The 25,457-nt window shown below is 46.3% G+C and overlaps 1 protein-coding gene across 2 annotated transcripts in view; it reads right to left on the bottom strand.

Annotated features, from left to right (window-relative positions):
• Positions 1 to 562: 562 nt before the first annotated feature.
• DRC7 (dynein regulatory complex subunit 7) overlaps positions 563 to 25,457 on the bottom strand; it is an 89,051-nt gene continuing 64,156 nt past the window's right edge. For both annotated transcript variants that reach the window (XM_063437410.1, XM_063437409.1), the window contains exons 12-18: positions 9,858 to 10,084; positions 9,478 to 9,697; positions 9,016 to 9,122; positions 4,520 to 4,630; positions 3,801 to 3,992; positions 1,069 to 1,208; positions 563 to 782 (exon numbers count right to left, since the gene is read on the bottom strand). In XM_063437410.1, coding sequence (XP_063293480.1) covers positions 692 to 782; positions 1,069 to 1,208; positions 3,801 to 3,992; positions 4,520 to 4,630; positions 9,016 to 9,122; positions 9,478 to 9,697; positions 9,858 to 10,084 — 1,088 coding nt within the window. In that variant the 3' untranslated portion in view covers positions 563 to 691. The remainder of the gene's footprint in view (positions 783 to 1,068; positions 1,209 to 3,800; positions 3,993 to 4,519; positions 4,631 to 9,015; positions 9,123 to 9,477; positions 9,698 to 9,857; positions 10,085 to 25,457) is intronic.

Raw genomic sequence — 25,457 nt, 5'->3', positions numbered from 1 at the left:
TATAGCTGCCCAGCAACCCCCCTTTCATATTCTATAGCCCCCCCTTCATATTCTATAGCTGCCCAGCAACCCCCCCTTCATATTCTATAGCTGCCCAGCAACCCCCATCACTTCATATTCTATAGCTGCCCAGCAACCCCCCCTTCATATTCTATAGCCCCCCCTTCATATTCTATAGCTGCCCAGCAACCCCCCTTCATATTCTATAGCCCCCCCTTCATATTCTATAGCTGCCCAGCAACCCCCCTTCATATTCTATAGCCCCCCCTTCATATTCTATAGCTGCCCAGCAACCCCCCTTTCATATTCTATAGCTGCCCAGCAACCCCCCTTCATATTCTATACCCCCCCCTTCATATTCTATAGCTGCCCAGCAACCCCCCTTCATATTCTATAGCTGCCCAGCAACCCCCCTTCATATTCTATACCCCCCCCCCCCCCTTCATATTCTATAGCTGCCCTAGACTGATTTACCATTCTTCGTGTTTGGTTTCAAGAATATCCTGTAAAAACAAACTTTATTGTAATTTAACATTTGATGAAACAGTTTTTTAATGGTCAAAGCACACTGTCCCATTTATTAATGAAAGCAGAATATATTTGAGATTCAGGTATTTTTTAACCTCGGAGGAGGAGTCACATTACAATGAGGAAGAATTTCCATTAAAATGGTGAATGAAACGGTGCAGTCTCACAGGGCGAGGAACAGCTCCGTCAGCCGAGGGTCCTTACTCAGCTGGTCCTCCAGAGCCAGGTATTTCTGCGGAGCAAGTTCCTTGTGCCTGGGTAGAGAGAAGGTATAATATAAATACAGCAGGAATCTGGAATCTGGACTTCCTGGCCACGAAGACACGGAGCGCTCAATGAAACCGTCGTAAGGCCACTGGGGTTTCTAGGGAATGCCCTTTATTGGCTAAGCTCTAGTTTACGGAGTGCTTGCAAATTGTTCATTTTAATTCATCTTTCTGGAGGACTTCCCAAAAAAACAGGATTTGCTCCACCATGATAGTGGCAAGAATTAGTTGTGGCTCTAATCTGGAATAACACAGCTAGCTGATTGGGTTTTACCTGTTCAGTCGTTTGTCTAGTATCTGTATGCGGAACATGGCTTCCGAACAGTATTCCACGTAACTTTCCTCGTCCTCCCTACTCATCGACACCTGGTTCTGTTGGTACCACTGCTGCTTCTTCTGCAGCTCCTGTGTTTCCTGGAGAGGAAGGGAGATGTATATCGTTGCTGAGACCCAAAACATCAGGAATTGTCAGACATTGGAAATATTTATTTTACAGGGAAGAACAAACACTGTAGATATTACAGATGGCGTTCATCCACGAGTACGTCGCTGGCTTAGTGGGGTAGTGGCCAATTGGCGGGTTTAACATTTTCTTGTGTAACGTGGAAGTGATCCTCGAATTTAAATAGGGATCATAATCTAAGCCCAGAAATGAGCTGTCAGCCCAAAGCCTGTAGTTGGAAATGGATTGGAAGGGTTATGAAGGGATAATATTCAGGAATTCCCTTTGAAGAAGATGCGTATTATTAGGAACCAGGGCTGTGAGCAGATGTGCACATGCGGGTGATGCAGCGGATCTGGTCTATTTGGATTTTGCCAAGGTGCTCGATACAGTTCTGCACGAGAGCTTCATACTGACTTAAAGGATTACTCCAAGCACCATAACCACTACAACTCACCATACCGCCCACTCTAGTAGTTTTGATGTTAAGAGTACCCTGACGCATTTCGCCAATGCTTTGCCCCCCTACATGGGTCCAACCCGGCCACAAGCTTTCTCTTCTCCTGGGTAACGCAGGGCTGATCCTAATCCCACCGGTCACTCGTTGGCTGGACGCTCTCAATAAATGACCCTCTGTGCAATGACAACCATTCCGGGCTGGTTAATGACGCGGCTGGAGGTGGAGTTACATACTGAAACACTGCACATACAGACTCCAAACACTATGACCACTTCAAAAAGCATAAGGGGTCACGGTGCTTGGATTAACCCTTTAAAGACAGAGAGCAGTTCTTACAGGGTTACTCCTATCATGTTTTTTAACTGGTCCTGGTGGTAGGAGTCCATATGTTAAGTGTTTCAGCCTGATACACTGCGCATGCGGAGATACTGGCACTTGTGTTCTGGAGGCTGGTTTGAACTCTGACACACATGACAGGCAGGCAGAACTCTGGTCCGGACTGCCAAATGTAAATTCAGTGCATAAAATACATGTGTCGTTGGCATGCACTGGTGGCGACAGACAGAACTGCTTTTCCCTTGGAAGCTCATCGCCCCCTCCATCGATCCCAATCCCATTCCGCACTTTATTTTAATTCCTGCCCTCCCTCCCTCCCTCTCTAAGCTAGCTAAGCGCATGCGCTGGGGCCCTGGACCAGTAAAATGGTCAAACCAAAGGCTTCTCTATGAAAAGCCTTTGAATGGACCTCAGCGTGGCTCCTGTGATCTCAGACAGTTGTGGACCAAGCAGCACATGAGAGCTTCGCCCGGCACTGGATTAAGGTAAGTTAACATTATTTTAAAACACATTGGGGACAATATGCAATGCAAGTCAGCTACTGCCAATAAGGTACTCTCATAAAAAGGGGTATAAATTCATGCCACAAAACTGGTATTTTGCCCTTTATAGATCTATGGTAATATGCAGTGCAATGCTGGGCACTCATTTTAAAATGAAAATAAAGGACACTCCAGTCCCCCCCCAAAGCTGTTTAACTTGCTGTAGTGCTCTATGTGTAAAGAGTGTGTTCTCTTTCTGGCATTTAACAATACGATTTTAGTATAAATTGACACTTTTATAAATGTACCTTGTTTCACCACCTGGCTGTCAGACAATCTTGTTACTTCCTGGTTTGTTTAGCTCAGGGGAGATAAACTCAAGAGGCAGCAATTGCCCAGAGCACCTGCCTTGCAAAGACTTCATATTGAGCTGCATTGGGAGTCTGTGATTGGACAGCCACAGAAAGTCTGGGCGGGGTTAGAAGGGGAGGGCTTGCAAAGGCAGCAGACAAGAGATCTGTAGATTTTACAAGCTGTTTGTAGATATGCCCCAATGAAAATGCATAATTGCATGGTTTCATTGGTGGTAATTCATGTTTATGAAAATTGTTCTATTGGAGTGTTCCTTTAAGGAAGTAAAAAATGTACACATTACAAAATTAAGAAGGGGAATGGACATTTTAGTTAATAAAAAGAGCTACAAAAACAAACTGTTTACTTATATACAAATATATAAAGGGTTAATACAAACAGCTGTCTGGCACTCTGTCCATTAACAGCACTGTGCAAAATACAAAAAGTGTTCACAGTAAGAACCATAAAAATGTGGATTTTATCGGATTCTGTAGAGGCATTTAAAATGGTTTGGATGAGTTTAGAAAAGCAGCATATTGCAGGGTATAATATTTAATTAATGTGGTAATCTGGTAGCGGCATGTGATACAATATCTGGTTCTTATTTTGGAGTAAGAGGACCAATTGGACATGGCTTCAAACTTTCCTTTCCTTTTTTTTTGGATCAACAGCAGAAACAGATGTAGGTCAGATGAACTTGATGGATGTGAGTTTTTTGGTTTTTTTTTTAATCTAGAATACTAGGTTACATAATCCCTTCCGCGAACAAGGGCTTTTGTGACATAGAAATCCACTTCATAATTCCAATAAAGATCATTTGATTCAATCTGAGATAGCATGGTGAAGAGAGTGTGGGAGAGAGCGCGAGAAACAGAGTATGGGAGAGAGCGCATGGGAACCGGAGAGAGTGCGAGCGAGAATGGGAGAGGTACCTTCTCAAATCGAGCTTGTATGAGGTTGGCTTTCTCAATCTGCCTCTGCTTTAGGTCATTTAGACAGTCCTCCTTCACCTGCTGTGCCTGAGCTCGGGTCAGCTTCTTCACCGGGTCTTTAAACTGGGCAAGGAACGGTGCCAGGTAATCCATATTGTCATTCTGTTCCTCTTCTTCTCGAAGAGCACGCTTCTGATGGAGAGAATTCCATAGAAAGCATCATGGAGGACAAGCTATACAATGGAAGACATGCTACCAGAATGTTATCTACAGAAAGCAAGGTACACCGAGCTCACAACACGGCTCATGGCAGCATTGCCATCGGAAATCCATAGAGTATAATGGTCTGTCTATGGGGAAACATTAGCTTGGGCTGTCATGATGTACAGTTGTAACAAAGCTTCAGAAAGAGCTGTTATGCAGCAACTTATGACTTAATGAGACCCGCACGCCATCTTTAATACCATCCTTACAGCCCAATGGTACCAGGACTCGCATAACATGATCTAATAAGATTGGCTGTTAGCAGGAATTCACTAAACCTTTAGAATTACCGTGTGTGTGAATAGAAATAAGGAATAAATTAGAATGTCTTCCAAAGTCTTATTACAGATATGTTGCATGATAAACTAACCACATCCTCTTTTCACAAACCATTACTTTGCATTATGCAACCACAATCAGAGAAGCAAAGTGGGCCAGCATGCCGGCATTCTCACCCTGGCCTCTTGCTGCTCCTTGCTCTTCACATTTCTTTCAATGTCATAAATGGAAATGGCAAACTGAGGATCTGCTTCTTCCTGACTGCGAACAGAGAGGATTTCCAGAACCTGCCAAGACAATACACAGCATCTCACTACTAGAGGACATCTCTACTGCTACTTATAAAACCCAAGGAATCTCTGGAGGCAAAATAGAAACATAGAATGTGACGGCAGATAAGAACCATTCGGCCCATCAAGTCTGCCCAATATCTGGTTCTCTCTGCCTGAAGAATGAATATAAAACCCAAGCCTGTCCATTAGCCCCTTTCACCAATGACAGGGAAGGAGACTGCTAGAACAGGAGACAGAGGCTCCTGCTCCAATTCTGGAGAAAAAGGATCTTCCTCCCTTTTCTTTTTTAAAACACAGGGCAGTAAGATGTCATTAAAGGGAGCTTGTAGCCACTTACCTTGCCCTCCGCTCCCCTGCCGCAATCTCCAGTCCATCTGCCAATGCCATCCTCCTCCATTATTCAATGATTCGCCCTGCTTGAAGACATGTCCCCAAGCAGCGCAAACCTCTGTGACGCCGACACGCTGGCTTCATTGCTGGAATGCCTGCATCTGAACATTCCTATCCTCCTAGTCAGTGCTAGCAGTGCCAGCTCGGGATTCCACAGTAGCCACAGCACATGCATTGGAAGTGCTATGGGTGAAGAGGACCGCCTGTGGGACGACTCGTCTTCTCTCCTTTATTAAGCATTAGTCTATGCTGAATAATTGACAGCTAGAGAAAAACTACTTTTAAATAGGTTTTTCTCCCAATCTATACATTTGTTAGCAAAACTGTTTGCACGATGTACAGTCATGGGAAAAATAAAGTACCGGTACTCCTTTATTTCTGTGGTTTTACATATCAGAACATAATAACAACCATCTGTTCCTTAGCAGGTCTTAAAATCAGGTACATACAACCTCAGATGAACAACACATGACGTATTACACCATGTCATGATTTATTTAACAAACATAAAGCCAGGATGGAGAAGCCATGTATGAAAGTACACACTGTGACAAAATGCCCTTTGTCACTGGATTTTTATATGACCAACTGCCCTTTGCCCCTGGCTGTTGGGGGAGCCTGATTGCCAGCCTCCTCCCTCATGACTAGGGCCCTGGGGTGTATTGCCGTTTAAAAAGACTATTTAGGGCTTATTGGCTTCTAAAAGACGGTTTCTGCCCATTTGAATCCATGGGAAGATGTGTCTCTTCCCCTCCCCCGTTTCCTATCTATTGTTCTAGCAGGGCGTTGTCCCAGGCACACTGCCAGACCAGTTGGAACTTGCTGTTTTGCCCCTCCTCGGTCTCTCATCAGCTCTTGCTATGTTTTAACTCCATGGCGATTTGACTGTGTTTGTGGTATCTGAGCGCTGTTCGGATATAGTGAGCGCTAAGATCCAAGCTATCTGGGGATAGGTAGAATGTGGGGGTTCTGTTAAGTATAATAGGAATTATGTATTTTTTATGTGTTTTTACTGTTGTTGTGAATAGAGCCATTTTCTGTATGCTGGAGGTAATTGGCTTACCACACCCAAGCCATGCTTGCAGATGGTCACAAAGGGACTTTCAACTAACTTTTGACCCACTGGACCAATTTGTATGATTTTGACGTATGTTTGTATTTGGAGTATGCTGATTCTGAAAATGTATGTGAATGTGAAGTATACTTTTAGAGTTATGAATATTGTGTAAAACTGTGTATTTTCCTGCCTGTGATAATTAAGTTAGACCATTGTGTTCAGTAATTATATCACAGGCAGAGGGGAGGATTTTGTGTGGGAGTGTCTGAGTGTATTGTACATATTGATTGGTTGTTCTGCAAAACCCTGTGGGCAGTACTATCTGTGTAAAATGTGCATAAAAGCAGAGTGTTTGATTAAAGCTTCAGTTCTACTTCACCCTCAATTTGGAGTGCCGTCTCTTATTGGGGGAATCTGCTACAAGGGATTGCTATGCTCTGCATACTCCCTTGCTAAATCACTACTAAGATCTTGTAAGAGCTTGTTCCTGTCCTGCTCTCTGGAGGAGTCTACGGTGGTTATGGTGTCTGTTGCAGTGCTTGGAAGCGAAGCGCTAGGAGCATCCTTCAACGAAGGTACCCAGTCGGGGTGCAAGCGGTTCCGTTACATCCACAATCTCAGTAAATGAGAATATTCCATGCAATCAATAAAACAAGGAGTGTACATAGAACAATGTCGGACCTCTGCCATGAGAAACATGAGAACATGGACGGAAATAAAAAGTACGGAAAATAGATTCCCTAGACCAAGCAGCGGCGCATAGCAATATCCGTAAGTAACCCATCGGCTTCTAGAGCTGCAGCACCCAGAACTGAGGTTTTATTTACCGGATTTTAAGACCTGCTAAGGGACAGATGGTTGTTATGGCCTGATAAGTAAAACCATAGAATTCAAAGAGGGTGCACTTTCTTTTTGCCATGACTATGACATACATACACATTCCATTTTACCCGTTATGGAGCTCTGACCCTCCATCACTTTACCTCCATCCTCAGTGTAGCAGTGATTATAGCCCACTCCCCATACACTAATCAAGATGTAGGAAAAAGTTTACACAGAGAGAAATGTGTATTCCTACCGCAGGGATAATTGACAAATAGGGACAGCCTCCCCCAGGTAGTAATGCACATTGTATTATGCGGTGATTGGAATGTGAAGGAATGAGTCGGTGCACATTGTATTATGCAGTGATTGGAATGTGAAGGAATGAGTCGGTGCACATTGTATTATGCAGTGATTGGAATGTGAAGGAATGAGTCGGTGCACATTGTATTATGCAGTGATTGGAATGTGAAGGAATGAGTCGGTGCACATTGTATTATGCAGTGATTGGAATGTGAAGGAATGAGTCGGTGCACATTGTATTATGCAGTGATTGGAATGTGAAGGAATGAGTCGGTGCACATTGTATTATGCGGTGATTGGAATGTGAAGGAATGAGTCGGTGCACATTGTATTATGCGGTGATTGGAATGTGAAGGAATGAGTCGGTGCACATTGTATTATGCGGTGATTGGAATGTGAAGGAATGAGTCGGTGCACATTGTATTATGCGGTGATTGGAATGTGAAGGAATGAGTCGGTGCACATTGTATTATGCGGTGATTGGAATGTGAAGGAATGAGTCGGTGCACATTGTATTATGCGGTGATTGGAATGTGAAGGAATGAGTCGGTGCACATTGTATTATGCGGTGATTGGAATGTGAAGGAATGAGTCGGTGCACATTGTATTATGCAGTGATTGGAATGTGAAGGAATGAGTCGGTGCACATTGTATTATGCAGTGATTGGAATGATAAGGAATGAGTCGGTGCACGTTGTATTATGCGGTGATTGGAATGTGAAGGAATGAGTCGGTGCACATTGTATTATACGGTGATTGGAATGTGAAGGAATGAGTCGGTGCACATTGTATTATGCAGTGATTGGAATGATAAGGAATGAGTCGGTGCACATTGTATTATGCGGTGATTGGAATGTGAAGGAATGAGTCGGTGCACATTGTATTATGCAGTGATTGGAATGTGAAGGAATGAGTCGGTGCACATTGTATTATGCAGTGATTGGAATGTGAAGGAATGAGTCGGTGCACATTGTATTATGCGGTGATTGGAATGTGAAGGAATGAGTCGGTGCACATTGTATTATGCGGTGATTGGAATGTGAAGGAATGAGTCGGTGCACATTGTATTATGCAGTGATTGGAATGTGAAGGAATGAGTCGGTGCACATTGTATTATGCGGTGATTGGAATGTGAAGGAATGAGTCGGTGCACATTGTATTATGCAGTGATTGGAATGTGAAGGAATGAGTCGGTGCACATTGTATTATGCAGTGATTGGAATGTGAAGGAATGACTCCGTGCACATTGTATTATGCAGTGATTGGAATGTGAAGGAATGAGTCGGTGCACATTGTATTATGCGGTGATTGGAATGTGAAGGAATGAGTCGGTGCACATTGTATTATGCAGTGATTGGAATGTGAAGGAATGACTCCGTGCACATTGTATTATGCAGTGATTGGAATGTGAAGGAATGAGTCGGTGCACATTGTATTATGCGGTGATTGGAATGTGAAGGAATGAGTCGGTGCACATTGTATTATGCAGTGATTGGAATGTGAAGGAATGAGTCGGTGCACATTGTATTATGCAGTGATTGGAATGATAAGGAATGAGTCGGTGCACATTGTATTATGCAGTGATTGGAATGATAAGGAATGAGTCGGTGCACATTGTATTATGCAGTGATTGGAATGTGAAGGAATGAGTCGGTGCACATTGTATTATGCGGTGATTGGAATGTGAAGGAATGAGTCGGTGCACATTGTATTATACGGTGAATGGAATGTGAAGGAATGAGTCGGTGCACATTGTATTATGCTGTCAGTAACATGTGAAGGAATGTTAGGAAATAAGCACTGATACCTCTGCCTCAGAGTTCCGGACCACTTTTTTCACGATCATCTCTTCTTGCTGCAGGCTGACAAGACGTTCATACACATACAGCTGCTTATTGAATCTTTCACAATTTTCTACCTGTGGCAAGGAAACAGGTGAAGTCTGACATGCAGGATGGGTTGTTTTTGAGACCTCTGCTTTCTCTTACAGACCACACACTTGGGACAGTGGCCCAGCATCACACATTCGGTTTATTTCCACCATAAACAACAAACATGCAGCAAATCAGTCACTGACCTTCATCAAGATCATTTTATTCTAAAGAGGATTAGAGAAGCCATTTTATGACTAAATAACTAAGCTCCCACTCTCCCAGGAGACCCGTATGACATCCAGATACATATCTAATAAGATATTTTAGAAGCAGAGATGACATTTAAGCCTTCTAATGAGATCCATCAACAAAGAACAGTGGCAATCACTTGACACTTGCCTGAAAGGAAAGGGCAGTTTCGGGGGTCAGTATGACATGGGTGCCCTTCTCCCCTAAGTTGGATGGTTTTAGGAACTCCCAGAAGGAGGTGATGATATGATCATTCTCCCGGTGACATTGCAACTGGATTCGATTCTCGCGGATTAGAAAAATTCGCTCGGCTACATCCTCATTGGCTGCTTTTTCTGTGTTCCTATGGAAACGCTCCATGATTTTCTACTCGGGGAAAGGACAATATTGACAGGTTAAATATATCGCCATTTGTATGGATCTATCATTCAAATCCATGTGCACAAGTTTGGTAAATGCTAATACGTATTAATATAAAACTGCAGATACTGGGTACTTTATCATTGATGCCATGATCCAGAATTACCAGAATTGGTCTTGGATTGGTCTCAGTTGGTCCTCCAGCTATTGCCACCTTCTTAGGTTTTTTCCCGAACTGAGTGTGCCTATAATACAGAAGGTCTAATCGGCCTTGGAAGGTCTCTGTCATTTCCCTGGGCTTCTCATCTCTTGTCTGCAAACCATCCAGGCGAGACTCGCTGTAAAACACCATGCTGCGTTCTGTTTCCGGTGCCAGGGACCGGTACACATGAACTGCAAGAGAGATTCAGTGACAAAAGTAGGACACATGCTTATTATTATAAAATATCTGCGCGCAATACCCTGTGTAACAAAAGCCCTGTCGTGGATTACAATATTGTTGCTGTTGAAACTCTTGTTGCAATATCCTGCACCTAATAACACATACGAATTTAAAAACAAACAAACTACGTCTAATCTATTCATACACCGAACAGTTTGCTGAACGTTAGACTACCCAAGCCAGTCGTGTCCTGCCAATTGACTCATTTGACTCTATGCCAAACCGCAACCCCAACGTTCTAAGTGGTTCACTGGGTGGCCATTGATTCGTATGCACGAACACGTCATCTTGTTTTGTCGTACGCATCCAGCGGGATTTGGTCATTGAGTATCTGGAACTATTTTCGGACACTCGATCTCCAGAACACCGCTGAGACTTCCAGGACCACTTAGATTCGTGATAATCCATCCGAAGAAGGCAGCATTCAGTAGAAAGAATATACAAATTGTGACGAAGTGCCCTTTGCCACTTGGTCCTGCAGAGGCCTGCTTGCCTGCCTCCTCCCCTGTGACTATGGCCCTGGGGTGTAGGGCCCTTTAAAAAATTTATTTGTGCCTATGGACTTGTATTGGCCTGTGTATGGACCTTTAAGAACTGTATTGGGGCTTATGGACTTTTATGGGACTGGTGCTGGCCCTTTAAGCACATTTTTGGGGCATGGTGAAAATCGGAACAATGCCCCTTTAAGACTGTGTCCCCAGACTGTGAAAATGACTTGTGCATGGCTGTTTCCCACTTGGTTCAGTAAATGGGGCTTACTGAACCAAGTACTGTACAGGCGGACCACCCAGAAGTGGAAGCGTGCAGGCAATTTACCTCCCAGGCTGGGAGGTGGCTGTAGGTAAATTGCCAACTGCTGGGTGGCCGCTGTTCGTACAAACGAACACGTGGCGGTGGCCGCCATCTTTGTTCATTCGCACGCGGTCAGCGGTGTGTGCCCCTGAATCTATGGAACTGAAATTGGCTACACATTTCCGCAAACACCGCTGACCCGTACGTTTCCCTCCACTTCGACACTGCAGTCAGAGACTAAGTACCGTTCTAAGATTCGAACGCACGTTCGAATAGGACTTAGTCATTTTTCGGTCAGAAAAGGACTTCCGACTAACTTTTAAACTACTTGAGGGATTTGCATGATTTTTGAGTATGTTCATATTTCAAGTATGCTGATTAATAATATGTGATTATTTATGAAGATTGGATGTATAGTTTTAAAGTTATAGTACATGTGTAAAAAGTATATTTTTCCTGCCTGTGATAATTACATTAACCTATTGTGTGCAGTAATTATATCACAGGCAGAGGGGAGGATTTTGTGTGTGTAGCGGCACCCCGGAGTAGTAGGGGTTTACGCCGCCAAGAAGGTGTCCTTTCCCCCAAGATGAAGTCAGCTGCAACAACCACGTTCCAAGAGAATACGAATCAGCATAGTAATTATCCCCCTCCAAGCACGAGACGAGACTCTGTGTTGAGGGTCAAAACAGGAATGATCTTTATTCTGAAGTTCGGGCTTTTATGCCGTACAAAAACTCCTCCCCATATCCTGAGGAGTTAATACATTTACAGTGGGAATCCCTCCCACTGTACCGGGCAGAATATTTCCACATTATGATACTTTTAATAACCCACACAATATTTAACTCAAATACAATATACTGCGTGTATTAGAGAACGGGGATCTAGGGGAACAATATACATGAAAATCACCTAAATCGGTTGGGCCGTTCGCTAGATACATGTTTGCATCATTTACACTAAAACCATATTATATAAACGAAGTCTCTCTTGTGGATCTGGTGTCTCTGGGTCGGTACTCTGGATCTGTCGAACAGTATGGGCGTAAGTTACCGGGAAGGTAGGAATTCACTGTGTGGAAAGTTCCATAGTGTTCGGTCATTAGTTCGTGCGGTCAAAATGGCCGCGACCCATTGTTCTCCCCGCGTGGCTGTGTATACTGTACAGTTCCAGATGTACCCGAAGACCACAACAAAACAAGGTAAAAGGCAATTCTCCAGGATGGTATCTCTCACTCCAAAGGGGTCTGTCACAGTGTGTAACTGATGGGAGTGTTTGCACTGTATACTACGTGTTTATTGGTTGTTCTGCAAAACCCTGTGGGTGGTACTATGTATGGAAAACCTGCATAAAAGAAGGCCCTTTGGTGCCAAGTAAACAGTTCTTGTTGACCCTCAACATGTAGTTTTGTCTCGTGATTGGAGGGGACAGCTATACTCTTTTAAGAGCTTGTTCCTGATACGCATCTCTTGGCGGAGAGGTCTTTCCCACACGGTCCTGGAGGACAGAAGCTGATCCAGGGTGGAAGGAAGACAGCGAGACTCCAGTTAAGCTACGGCAGTTGTGGAGTCTGTGGTGCTTGTGGTGTCCGGTGCTGTGCTTGTGGTCCTTGGCGCAAGCTAGGAAGCGTCCATCAACGGAAGGTACTCGGTCGGAGTACGGGGAGTTTCGTTACACAAATGAAGCATCACATGACCATTACACACACACATGAACGTTTATGGGAACTATTGTTCAACATTTTTAAGGCACGAAAAAGACCACCTGCACCAGCTAAATGCATGGAACTATTTTGGGCAGGAGCCACGTGTGCGGCTGGGCAGAAATGGGACTTCCAGCTAACTCCCGAACCCCTGAACCGATTTGCATGATTGTTTAAAATGTTGTTCCCCTATCTATGGTATATCAAAATATATGTTTTATGGGGTTTGGATATGATTTTAGGGTATTTCTAAAAAGGTGTAAAACATATTTTTTGTTTGGAGATAATTGAGTTGATACAGTAATTAACTCAATTATCTCCCAAGCAGAGGGGAGGAATTTTGTGTAATGAATGGGAGTGTGACGAAGTGCCCTTCGCCACTTGTTCTTGGAGAGGACTAATGGCTAGCCTTTTGCTCTGTGATTATGGCCCCTGTGACTTTTTTTTTTTAAAGTCCAAAGTTTAATTACAAATTGTCAAAACATCCAAGACCAATGCCCCAGTCCCATCAGACCCCCATCAGGATCCTGATGAAAGTCTGATAGGACCGAAACGCCGACCCCGGACGCTCCAGCAACTTTGTTATTTAATATTTTATTGTAACATGGGTTATACAAATAGGTATCAGCTTGGTACATTACATTTTTAAGTGCAGACATATGTGGTAGGAAAAGTGTGAACAGAAAGACAAGATGCATGTCATGACATTATTCCTGCCCATCTTTTTATAATCTGGAAACAATTGCACATTATGGTGCGGACTATGGAGGGTCATCAGGTTAACTCGCATTAAATGGGAGGGAATGAGAGTCCCGAGAGAGAGTGGAGTATATCCTGCAAAAATGAGCACTATGAAGTGATGCGATGGAGTAAGAACTTAAAATCAAAAATTAAAATTAAAAATATAACAGTTCTCTGCATGCAGTAAAATAGAGGGTGGGTGGTTTTAGGGCCATCCTCAGCACTAGCGTTAAAAGTGGATAGGTGTACTTTCCTGCGGGCTTACGGTTGCAAGCGTCCAGTGTCCTTAAGTGGTCCTGGTGTCGTGGCTCGCTTCTGTCTGGGGTAAAACGGCTGTATGTTGGCAACGTCCCAAGGTGAGGGGGTATGTTCCATGGAGGTAGTTGGGGCGTGTCCCTGTACATTCTCTATTGCTGGCAGGTTCAGAGCTTTGAGAAAGCGTCCCACTTCTGAAGCTTGTGCGAGGTAAAATCTCTTTGCGCCGTGCTGTACCAACAGCTTTCGTCCTGGTCCCCAGCGGTATCGGACTCCATTTTCCCGCAATAACTTTGTGACTGCTTGCACAGATTGTCTCCAGATCATGGTGGGTCTGGAGATATCGTTTAAAAAGGAGAGGTTTGCGCCTTCGAAGTGGAAGGTAGGTGACTCTCGGCTGCTCGACTGTAGGAGCCTTTTGCTCTGGAGTAGCTGGAAGCTCAGGAGTAGGTCTCGTGGTGCTTCGGCTGGGGCCTTAGGAGACTTGGGAATCCTGTAGTAGTGGTCGAGTTGTATAGCTTTTGCCCTGGATGGTGAGAGCATTGCGCTTAAGAGCCTTCTGAGGTAATGTGGGACCTCAGTGTCTATGATGTCTTCAGGAACTCCGCGGAGCCTTAGGTTGCGCTGCCGCTTAGAGTCCTCCAGCACAGCTATTTTTTCTTCCATGGTGAGGGTAACCTGTTTTAGTCTGTCTATATCAGCAGCCATATTGCTTTGTAGGTCTCTGGTGATGCACCCCTCGTCCCCCAGTGACTGCAGTCTGGTGGTTATAGCCCCCATATCTTGGCGGACAAGCGCAATGTCAGCCGAGAAGTAGGCCTTCATTTCAGCCAGCATGTTCTTAATGTCAGCTTTGCTGGCTGGCATGTTCTCCGTTTGCTGTGTAAGGCTGGTACCTCTGTTTGCTGGGGTCAACTCTGTGTTGGCTGATCTCTGACCGAGTATGCCACTTTCAGAGTTTATCGATAAACTCTCCTCCGAGACAGATTCTGAGTCTCCCCTTGCAGGCGCCATTTTGGCGGTCCGCGGCATCGGCGTGCAACGGAGCAGGGCTCCGATATCTTTGGTGGGGGACTCGGTTTCGTTTTTACGGAGTTTAGTTTTCTTTCCCCATCGCTTCAGGTTTGATTTGGGAGGTTTTGGGGGTGCTTTGGGTTTAGTTAGTTAATCTGGGTTTTAGTAGATCTCCTTCGGGAGCTCTCCGCATGTGCGTCCGATCAGGTCAGTGGCTAGCTCCGCCCCCCGACTTATTGGATTTTAAAACACTTTTTCCGCCCCTTTAAATCCATTGGAAAATTTGCCTCTTCCCCTCCCCCTTTTTCCTGTCCATTGTTCTCCAGCAGGGCGTTGTCCCAGGGACACTGCCAGACCAGTTGAAAGTGGCTGCTTTGTCCCTCCTCAATCTCTCATCAGCCCTTGCTATTGTTTAACCCCATGGCGATCCAACTGTATTCGTGAGATCTGAGCATTTTTTGGACATATTGAGCGCTCAGATCCAAGCTATCTGGGGATATGTTTGACATATAGGTTAAACATTGTATTAGAGAAAATTTATGCCAAACTTACGGTAATTTTCTTTTCCTGGCTATTTCTCATGGCAGCATCACTTATGGGTAGCTCCTCCCTTAGCAGTCACAGGACAGGAATTAATTAGATTAATTAATTAATTAGACTGATAGGTATAAAGAGTCCCTCCTCCCCCTACACCACAGTCCAATTATAAAGCTGAAAATAAAAATGGGCGGGAACCCTGATGCTGCCATGAGAAATAGCCAGGAAAAGAAAATTACGGTAAGTTTGGCATAAATTTTCTCTATTCCTGGCTAATCATGGCAGCATCACTTATGGGTAATACCCAAGCTCACAAAATTAGGGTGGGAATAAAATTATGATAAAACACACAGAACAAATCAATATGCTATGACTGAATTTAATATTAACGGGACAAAGAAACCGTAGACAAGACACTCTTCCCAAATGAGGTGGAAGGAGCATCCACATCAAGTTTGTAGTGTTTCATGAACGTCATCGGGGAAGACCAGGTGGCTGCCTTGCAAATGTCATCGTATGGAACCTCTGCCCAATTAGCCCAGGAAGTTGACAATGCTCTGGTTGAATGAGCCTTGATCTTCAGCGGAGGAGAGCGATCTTTATTGAGATAAGCCTTTCTGATTACAAGAGCAATCCAACGCTTTAATGTAGATAGAGAGGCTGCCTCACCTCTCCTGGCTCCTGAAGGCAAAACGAAAAGCTGGTGAGTTTTTCTGTAAGGAGCAGAACGTTCAAGGTACACAGACAGGCAGTCCATAACATCCAAACGATGCCACTTGATCTCCTCTGGTGAAGAAGGATTGGGATAGAAGGATGGCAGGACCACTTCTTGAGATAGATGGAAACGAGAGACCACTTTAGGCAGAAATGCTGGATTAGGTTTCAGGCACACCCTATTGTGGTAGAATTGGAGACAAGAAGGCAAGGTGGAGAAGGCCTTGATCTCTGAAATTCTCCTAGCGGAAGTAATTGCTACTAAGAACAATGTTTTGTAAGTTAGGAGGACAGCATCCAAATTCTCAAGAGGAACGAATAGATCCTCAGACAGGTAGTCGAGGACAAGCGGAAGGTCCCAAGGAGGGGTAGTGGATCTCGAGGGCGGTCTCAACTTGAAAGCTGCCTTGAGGAATCTGGAGATCAATGGGTCTGATGACCAAGAGGTGTTGCACAAAGCTGACAGGGCCGAAGACTGAACTTTAAGAGTGCTGATGCTAAGACCCTTATCCAGACCTTCTTGCAGGAACTCCAAGATGTCAGTGTTGCGAGGGCGTATGAAGTCAACTTGCTTGGCCGAAGCCCATTCCTGAAACACATCCCAGATTCTATGGTAGCATGAAGACGTAGAAGCCTTCCTTGAGTGTAAGAGAGTATTGACCACTGCTTCTGAAAGGCCTAATTGTTGAAGTCTTTCTTTTTCAAGACCCACACCCCCAATTTGAGGCGTTCCGGATGAGGATGGGATATTGGACCCTGTGTTAGCAGATCCTTCAATATAGGCAGGGGCCGAGGCTGTTCCTGGCTCAGCGTTGACAGTAGGGGAAACCACGGCCTTCGAGGCCAAATCGGGATTACGGCAATAACGGTTTTTCCTTCTGCCCAAACTTTTCTCAGGAATCTGGGTATCATGGGTAGGGGAGGGAACGCATACCCCAGATCGAACGACCAAGGAAGAGATAGAGCATCCTGGCCCAGTGCCTGACTCTCTGGGTGGAGGGAGTAGTAATTCTCCACCTGGCGATTCCTGAACGAGGCCATCAGGTCGATCTGGGGCATGCCCCACCGACGGGTGATCCAAGCGAAAACTGACTGGTGAAGTTTCTATTCTCCCGGGAGAATTTCCGACCTGCTGAGAAAATCCGCCGCTACGTTCTCCGAGCCTGGAAGATAGATAGCCTTCAGTCCCTGGAGATAGGTCATGGCCATCACCATTAGAGGAGCCAGCTCTCTTAAGAGCTGCTTGCTCCTTGTGCCTCCCTGGTTGTTTATATAAGAGGCCACCGCTCGGTTGTCCGTCTTGATCAACACCCAGGAACTCCTGATCTCTGGAAGGAACACTTGAATGGCCTTGGAAACAGCTCGCAGTTCTCTCAGGTTCGAGTGGAGCCGACTTTCTTCTCGAGTCCACCACCCCTGAGTCCATGAGGAATCGAGGTGGGCACCCCAACCAGAAGAACTGGCATCCGTCGTAATGACGGTCCACGGAGGTTCTTCTAAAGGAAAACCCTTTGCTAGGTTCTTCCCGTTCCTCCACCAGTCCAACTCTCTTCTTATTGGCAGGGGCAGAGAAATTTCCTGATCCCAATCCGTTTTTTCTCTGTCGAACTGGAGAAGAAAACAACTCTGTACCGGTCGAAACTTCCATTGGGCCCACTTCACCAAACCTATCGTAGATGTCAAAGATCCCAGGAGACTCATGACTTCCCTTGCCGAGGCCTTCTCGAGAACCTGGAGCTTCTTGATCTTGTCTTGTAGCTTCAGGACCCTCTCCGGAGACAAAAACACATGAGCATAAATGGTATTTATCACTGCTCCGAGGAACACGATGGTCTGAGACGGAATCAGGGAGCTTTTCTCTATGTTGAGAAGCCACCCGTGATCTTGCAGGATGTTCATTGCCATTAATGTATGATGCTCCACTATTCCCTGCGAAGGCCCTACGATGAGTATGTCGTCCAGGTAATGGAATATCTCGATACCTCTCATCCTTATGACGGCAATCAGAGAGACAAGGACCTTCGAGAAAGTCCTTGGCGCTAAGCTGAGACCAAACGGAAGTCCTCGGAATTGGAAATGTCTTCCTAAGGCCCAGAATCGAAGGAACTGCATGTGGTTGCTGTTTACAGGGATTTGGTAGTAGGCGTCTTTTAAATCTATGGAGGTCATCCAATCTCCTGGTTTTACGCACTTTAGGATAGTCTGTAAGGATTCCATTTTGAATGTCCTTACGTCTAGAAAGGCGTTCACTCCTTTTAGGTGAAGTCTTTCTTTTTCATTCAGGATGAGACGCCACTTTCCCTGGGGCTTTGGGGCCAAAAACACAGTGGAATACATCCCCTGGAATCTTTCGTGAGAAGGGACTTCCTCCAACACCTTCTGTCCCAACAGAGTGGAAATGCAAGTCCTCATGGCCCTTCGTTTGACACCTTCTGACACTTTTGATTTTCTGAAATGGGCAGCACGTGGACGAGAGGAAAATTCTATCCTGTAGCCTTCTTTTATGATTGAGGTGACCCACTCGTCTGTGACATTTGCGGCCCACACCGGGTAAAAGAACTGCAGTCTTCCACCCACCGTACCCGGATGGGCCCGAGGACCTTCAGAAGGTCTTCCCGGAGGTCCTGGCACCTCTACCTCTGGAAGCCTTATTGGAAGAGGAGTGAGAGAAGGACTTCCACGAAGAGTTCCTGGAATACTCCCTTCCGGGCTTGTAGCTTCTACTGTCCCGAAAGGACCGATCCTTAAATCGCCTGGTTTTCCAGGAGGAGGAAAAACCCTTTCTGCTGACTTGTGGAAGAAACGCTTTTTTCCCATCAGCCGCTTTCTGAATGGCATCCTCCAGGATCTTACCAAACAGGAGGTCCCCTTGGAACGGTAGACCACACAAGGACGCTTTGGAGGCATAGTCCGCCCCCCAGGAATGAAGCCATAAAGCCCTTCTGGAGGCCACCGATAGGGCCATACCTTTGGCAATCATGCGAGTGATGTCCAGGGAGGCTTCAGAGCAAAATTCAGTGGCAAGGCACAAATCCTTGAGACTTCCCAGGAGATGTTCTCTACGGACACCTTGGTCAATATCTTCCTCCAAATTAGCGAGCCAAACTCGCAAGGCCTGGAGAGAGTGGTCAGCGCCACTGCCGGATGAAGGGCGGAGCCTAGCGCCAGGTAGGCTTTAATCAGGTCACCATCCATACGCTTTTCCATAGGTTCTCTTAAGTATGCCATGGAGTCTATAGGAAGCGTGGTCTTTTTAGCCATATGGATCACTGCGGCATCAATCTTGGGAACCGAATTCCAAAGGCAGCAGTCCACGGCAGAATAAGGATAAGTCCTAGTGAATTTGTTTTTCAAGGTGGACTTCCTCTCCGGCTTATTCCACTCCTGAAGGATCATGTCCTTTATAGAGGAATGCACAGGGAACGTCGGTCTATTAGGTTTCAGATCCTCAAAAAACCTGTCAGCCTCTTTCAATTCAGACTTTTCTTCCGTGAGGCTAAGAGTGTCTCTGAGGAGGTTAATAAGCCGATCTACAGATTTAGAGTCCAGAGACCTGGAGGCATAGTCCGCCTCCTCCTCCCCCTCATCAGAGACCTCCCACAGGTCCGGATCCTCCTCAGAGCTGGAAGACTGAGGTTCCGCTCTGCGTCTCTTAGGAGGGCCACCACATCCCGTGGTAGACTTAAAGCCCTCAGCAATTGCACGGGAAATCCAGAGCTTAAGATCATCCTGCGGTGAAGGCTTACTGGGGACATTGGCCGCTTCCGACAAGCATTCCCTGCAGAGGTTCCTTCCAGGCGGAGCAGGTGATGAGCAATTAATGCATTTATTGGACTTTTCCCTTGATTTCCTCGCTGGGGAATCCAGATGCTTGCTGGGGCTGAAATAAAGCCATATATGACATATATTACAGGCTTAGTTAGGCACTCTTTTTAACAACCCCCCCCAATAGAAAAAATTGAATGGCTCACCTATGTTTTCTAGAGAGGGATCTTGCAGAGGCAGAGGGGGAATCCATACTACAAGGAAGAACCAAAGGGAAATTCAACACACAATCCTACCAAAAGGTCAGAGCAGACTGACCAGCAAGAGAGATTAAAACAACCTCAAACAAGAAATATCAGGAATCCTACCTTATAATGACACAAAGACCTCCAGGCAGCCAAGAAACAGCAAAGGGCGAACTGCAGGGGAGTCAGGAACGAGATCGCCGAACAGCTGATGCAGCGCACGATCAGACAGTCAGAATCTGCCTGTTTAAATAGAGCCGGGGAAACCATCCGGTCCGCGCATGCGCAGACCGCTGGAACGCACGCCGTGCGTTCCAAACGCTCGCGGCCACGGAAATCACTTCCGGGTTCGCCGGATCCGGCCGCGAGCACCAGCCTGTCTGCTGAAACGCAAACTGTCCCAGCCTGCGACGCCCAAACCCCCAGGAAGCCCCAGACAGTCGGGGAATAGCCCCATGGGCCAGAAGGCATAGCCTGGAACCGGACAACACACCAAGCCACAGGTAGGAGCACTCCAGGGCCCCACAGTATGGATCCCAAGAACTGCCAGAAATAGGTGCGGGGGGGGGATATTTTGGACCCCAATTAAGAGGGGCAAGCTGATAACAAGGGGAATTTTTAAGGAAGACCAACCCCATCAGGCAAATAGAAATCCAGTGTCTCCCTCAGAACACCTAAATCCCACGTAGCGGTTCAGTACTTACACAGAACCTGACCCAGTTAGTCCTGCCCATGCAGGCTGTTTACTGGGGCCTTCAAATGAAGAGAGGCTGAACTTCATTCGGAACGAACCCACGACAAACGCAGGAAGGTGGCCATAAAAGAAAAAGTTAAAAGTCCTGTAGAACTTGCTAAGGACAGGAACTACCCCCGAGACTATTCAAAGACCTGTTGTCATCGGTGCCAAGGTTGGGGACACATAATCAAAAATTGTCCGTTAGGACCTTCTGCTCTAACCTGGAGGCGCCCCACACCCGTAGCGGATTACTGCACCCCCACACAGCATGGCTGTTCATTGTGTGGAAACTGACATTGGCACCGAGGAATGTCTGGGGATTTTGTACGAGGCAGACCCCATCCAAGCTGCATCCCAGACAACCGGCAACAGCATCGGCAAGAGGTCCGAGTAAATGGACAAGTAGCCCAAGGATTACGGGACACAGGTGCTACACCATCACTCTGGTCCAGCGACACTTGGTCAAGCCAGAGAATTGCTCCAACCACAATGTTGCGGTAAGAGTCGCCGTAGGAGCTGTATTCCGCCACCCTACTACCCGTCCACCTGAATTGGGGAGCTGGATAAGGCATGGCCACCATAGGGATCATGGACAACATAGCTGCCGAAGTCCTATTGGGAAATGATATCGGCCCTTGACTTCAGGCTATTTACCTACTCCAGCCACTACAGCCTGTCCAGTGACTACCCGTTCACAGGCTCACACCACGGAAAGCCGTTCACCAGGCTAGGAGACCCAGGTAAGAACCAACCGACCATTACCCTGACAGTAGCTGAGAAGCCCATTGTTTGGGATACTCCCAAGGAGTTTGGGAGGGAGACCAGAGAGGACCCATCCCTACAGAAATATAGAGAAAAGGCAGATGAGCATGAAAGATTTCTCTGGGATAACTATAGTGTAACGGCACCCCGGGTATAGAAGGGGATAACCCCGCAAAGCTGTTCCCTTTCCTGAATACAAAGTCAGCTACCGAGCACTCCTAAGCGCCGAACAGGAAACACACGAATAATCCCCCCAAGTACGAGACGAGGCTCTGTATTGAGGGTCAATCAGGATCTGTTTAATGTGGGCTACATGCCAGCCTTTTATGCAGGTCTTCCAGCAAGGGACACTCCCATAGGGACCTTGTGGAAGACTGAGACAGTTTTTTAAAGCAACCAATCACATACATTTACAGTAATAAACACTCCCACATGAACATTACAACTCCTCCTCTCTATCCTGGAGATAATTGGGTTAAGTGCAGAAGTAACTCAATTATCTCCAGGGATAGAGAATATCCTCCATTTTATATGAACAGTAAAAACACATAAAAATATATATTTCCAAATATACCGAACAGAACCCACACATTCAACGTATCCCCAGACAGCTTAGATCTGAGCGCTCAATATAACCGAATAACGCTCAGATCCCATACATGTAGTTCAATCGCCATGGAGCTTAAGTCTTGTACAGGGTGCTTTCGACAAAACGAATGAGCTCCATGGGATGGCTATCTGGGTAGTTCTATTCGTGCATTGTCAATTTAAAGAACGGCACGCCGTTCGTATGAACCTTGAACAGAATGATGAAGGGTCGGTGATTTCAGCGGGGTTCGTGGGAAGTAGTATCCAAAATTAGTTCCACGAGTTTGTCGACGAACACCGCTGGGCGTTCGACTGTCCAAGATGGTCGCCGCTACGTGTTCGATTATTCGAATGATGACCACCCAGCCGACCGTTCGGGAGTTGGAAGTGTTTGCGGTTAACCACAATGTTAATGAGGGCAGAAAGAGTAACGAGCAGCACACTTCCCTGCTGGGCAGCCTGCTGTTCAGTAGTTCATTCATATTTAGGTGAATGAACGTAGACAATTGGTAGTACCTAGGAAATACCGGTTGGAGCTTCTCCGGATCGGGCACGACATCCCTTTGGCAGGACATCTGGGTGGGAATCGCATGACCTACCGAGTTACCCAGACCTTCTTCTGGCCAGGGATCTCCAAGGACGTGTGATGATACTGTCGTACGTGCGATGTCTGCCAACGGGTACGGAAAAGAGGGAATCATTCCAAAGCCCAGCTGCTACCCATGCCAATCATCAACGAACCATTCAGCAGGGTAACAGTCGATCTAGTAGGACCACTACCTAACCCCAGTCCATCCGGTAAGAAATACATTCATACCGTGGTGGACTACGCTACCCGGAAGCCGTTGCTTTGTCGAATATCCAGGCCGACACTGTTGCCAGTGCCTTGGTCGGGGTTTTCAACCCCTACTCAGCTCACCATACCAACCCCAGACTTAGTCTTTGTGAGCGTTTCAATGGTACCCTAAAACAGTTGCTGCAGACCTTCACAGATGAGTACAGAGACAGGGAGCGATTTCTGCTGCACCTCTTGTTTGCGTATCGAGAGGTGCCCCAGGAATCAACTGGGTTTTCCCACTTTGAACTACTCTATGGGAGGAGAGTGCGAGGACCCCTCGATCTCATTTGCGAGAACTGGGAGGGGGGAACGGAACACGAAGGGGTCCCCCTCGTGCCATATGTTCTGGAACTTCGGGACCGCATGGAGCAGTTAGCCCGGATGGCAAGGGACAACCTTCATGCGGCCCAGAGGCGACAGGTACAATCGGGGCGCCCGCCAGAGATCGTTCCAGGTGGGACAAAAAGTCCTGGTGCTTAGGCCAGTCAAAAGGAATAAGGTCCAAGCATCACAAGGTGGTAGCACAGATCTGTGATACCACCTATGTAATCGCCAGTAGTGCTGACGAAAGGATACTGAAGTACTTTCACGTAAACCTGTTAAAAGGGTATCACGAAGACCCCGATAGTCTTGCTATTCCGGACTTGTTAACCAACCCTTCCCAAGGGGACCTTCTTAGTCTGGTAAAACTAGGGGAGCGACTAAACCCCGCGCAGAAGGGCCAACTCCGACAATTGTTAGAGGAAAAGTGTGGCGGAACCAGCCCCGCCACTTGTGCCTGGAGAGGACTGCTTGCCAGCCTCTTGCCAAGTGATTATGGTCCCGGGAAGATTTGGCCCTTTAAGTACAATATTCGGGCATATTGGATTTGTATGGTGCTGCTAGCCCTTTAAGAACCATTTTGGGGCATGGAGAAAATTTGGGACAATGCCCATTTAAATCTGTGTCCCCAGACCTATTTGGGACAAGGTACCTTTAAGACTGTGTCCCCAGACTTTGGAAATAACTTTTAAATGGTTTTTCCCCTTATGGTTCGGTAATTAAGGGTTACCGAGCCATTCACTGCACAGGCGGACCACCCAGAACTGGAAGTGTGCAGGCAATTTACCTCCCAGACTGGGAGCCTGCTGTAGGTAAATTGCCGAACGCTGGGTGGCCGCAGTTCGTGCAAACCAACACGTGGCGGCTGCCATCTTTTTTCATTCAATGCGGTCAGCGGTGTGTGGAGCCAAATTCATGGAACTGAAATCAGCTACACAGTTCCGCGAACACCGCTGAGCCTTACCTTCTCCCACAATGATTTTGCAGCCGCAGAGACTAAGTCCCGTTCGAAGATTCGAACGCACGTTCGAATGGGACTTAGTCATTTTTTCAGCCTGAAATAGACCGACCGCACAGCCCAAATCTATGGAACTGTTTTGGGCATGAAAATGTGCTTGCGGTCGGTCATAAAGGCTAACTTTTTAATCCCTGGATGGAATTGGCTGAATTTTGACTATGTTTACAATTAAAGTGTGCCGAGTTTGCATATGTGATTTTTATGTTTGTGGCATGTATATTTTGGAAGTTATTAATATGTTGCATAAACTGTATTTCTCTGCCTGTGATAATTATATTACCCATTGTGTTCGGTAATCATATAACAGGCAGAGGGGAGGATTTTGTGTGGGAGTGTCTGTGTGTATTGTACGGATTGATTGGTTGTATTTCAAAACCCTGTGGGCAGTACTATGTTTGTGGATTGTGAATAAAAGAGGCTGTATGTGCCAGTACAGTCAGTTCTGCTTGACCTCAACACGAAGTGTCGTCTCGTTATTGGGGGAATTGGATTGTATGCCGATTGCCAGGAGTGTAAGCTGATTGTATGCTTTTCCTGTTCAACGGTTTATAGCATTCATATGCTTGAGAGCATTCGTATGCTTCTCCGGCTCGGTGGTTGTGGTGTCTGCTGCAGTGCTTGGAGTCCTCAGGAAGAGCTAGAAGCATCCTTCAATGGAGGTACCCATTTTCCCAAGAACCTGGGTACACCACCCTAGCTACTCACCGCGTAGAACTCCCTGGACAAACCACGCTCAGACAACCGCCATACCGCATTCCTGAGGCAGTTAAGTAAGGGATGAGAAAAGAGATCCAAAATATGCTTAAGCTAGATGTTATTGAGCCCTCAGACAGCCCTTGGGCTTCACCTGTAGTATTGGTACCCAAAAGGGATGGGACCACACGGTTCTGCCTGGATTTTAGACAACTTTATGACCGGACAGTGACCGATGCCTACCCGATGCACCAGGTAGATGAACTCCTAGATCGTATCGCCAGAGGATGGTATCTGACCACCATCGATCTGTGCAAGGGCTATTGGCAGATTCCCCTGGCCGAGGAGGCTATCCCCAAGTCGGTGTTTGTCACCCCGTTTGGCCTATACCAATTTAAGGTTATGCCATTCGGGATGAAAAACTCCCCAGCCACATTCCAGCGTTTGGTGGATAGACTCCTTGATGACTTCCAGGACTTCGTTTGTGCGTACCTGGATGACATAGCGATATATAGCGAGTCATGGGGAGAACACTTAGTACATGTAGGGGCCATATTAGATCAGATTCGGGCCGCGGGCCTGACCCTGAAACCTGATAAA

This window comes from Pelobates fuscus, chromosome 12, assembly GCF_036172605.1.
Source record: "Pelobates fuscus isolate aPelFus1 chromosome 12, aPelFus1.pri, whole genome shotgun sequence".
NCBI lineage: Eukaryota > Metazoa > Chordata > Amphibia > Anura > Pelobatidae > Pelobates > Pelobates fuscus.
The sequence above is the reverse complement of the archived record's forward strand: the minus strand, read 5'-3'. Positions and strand labels throughout refer to the sequence as shown.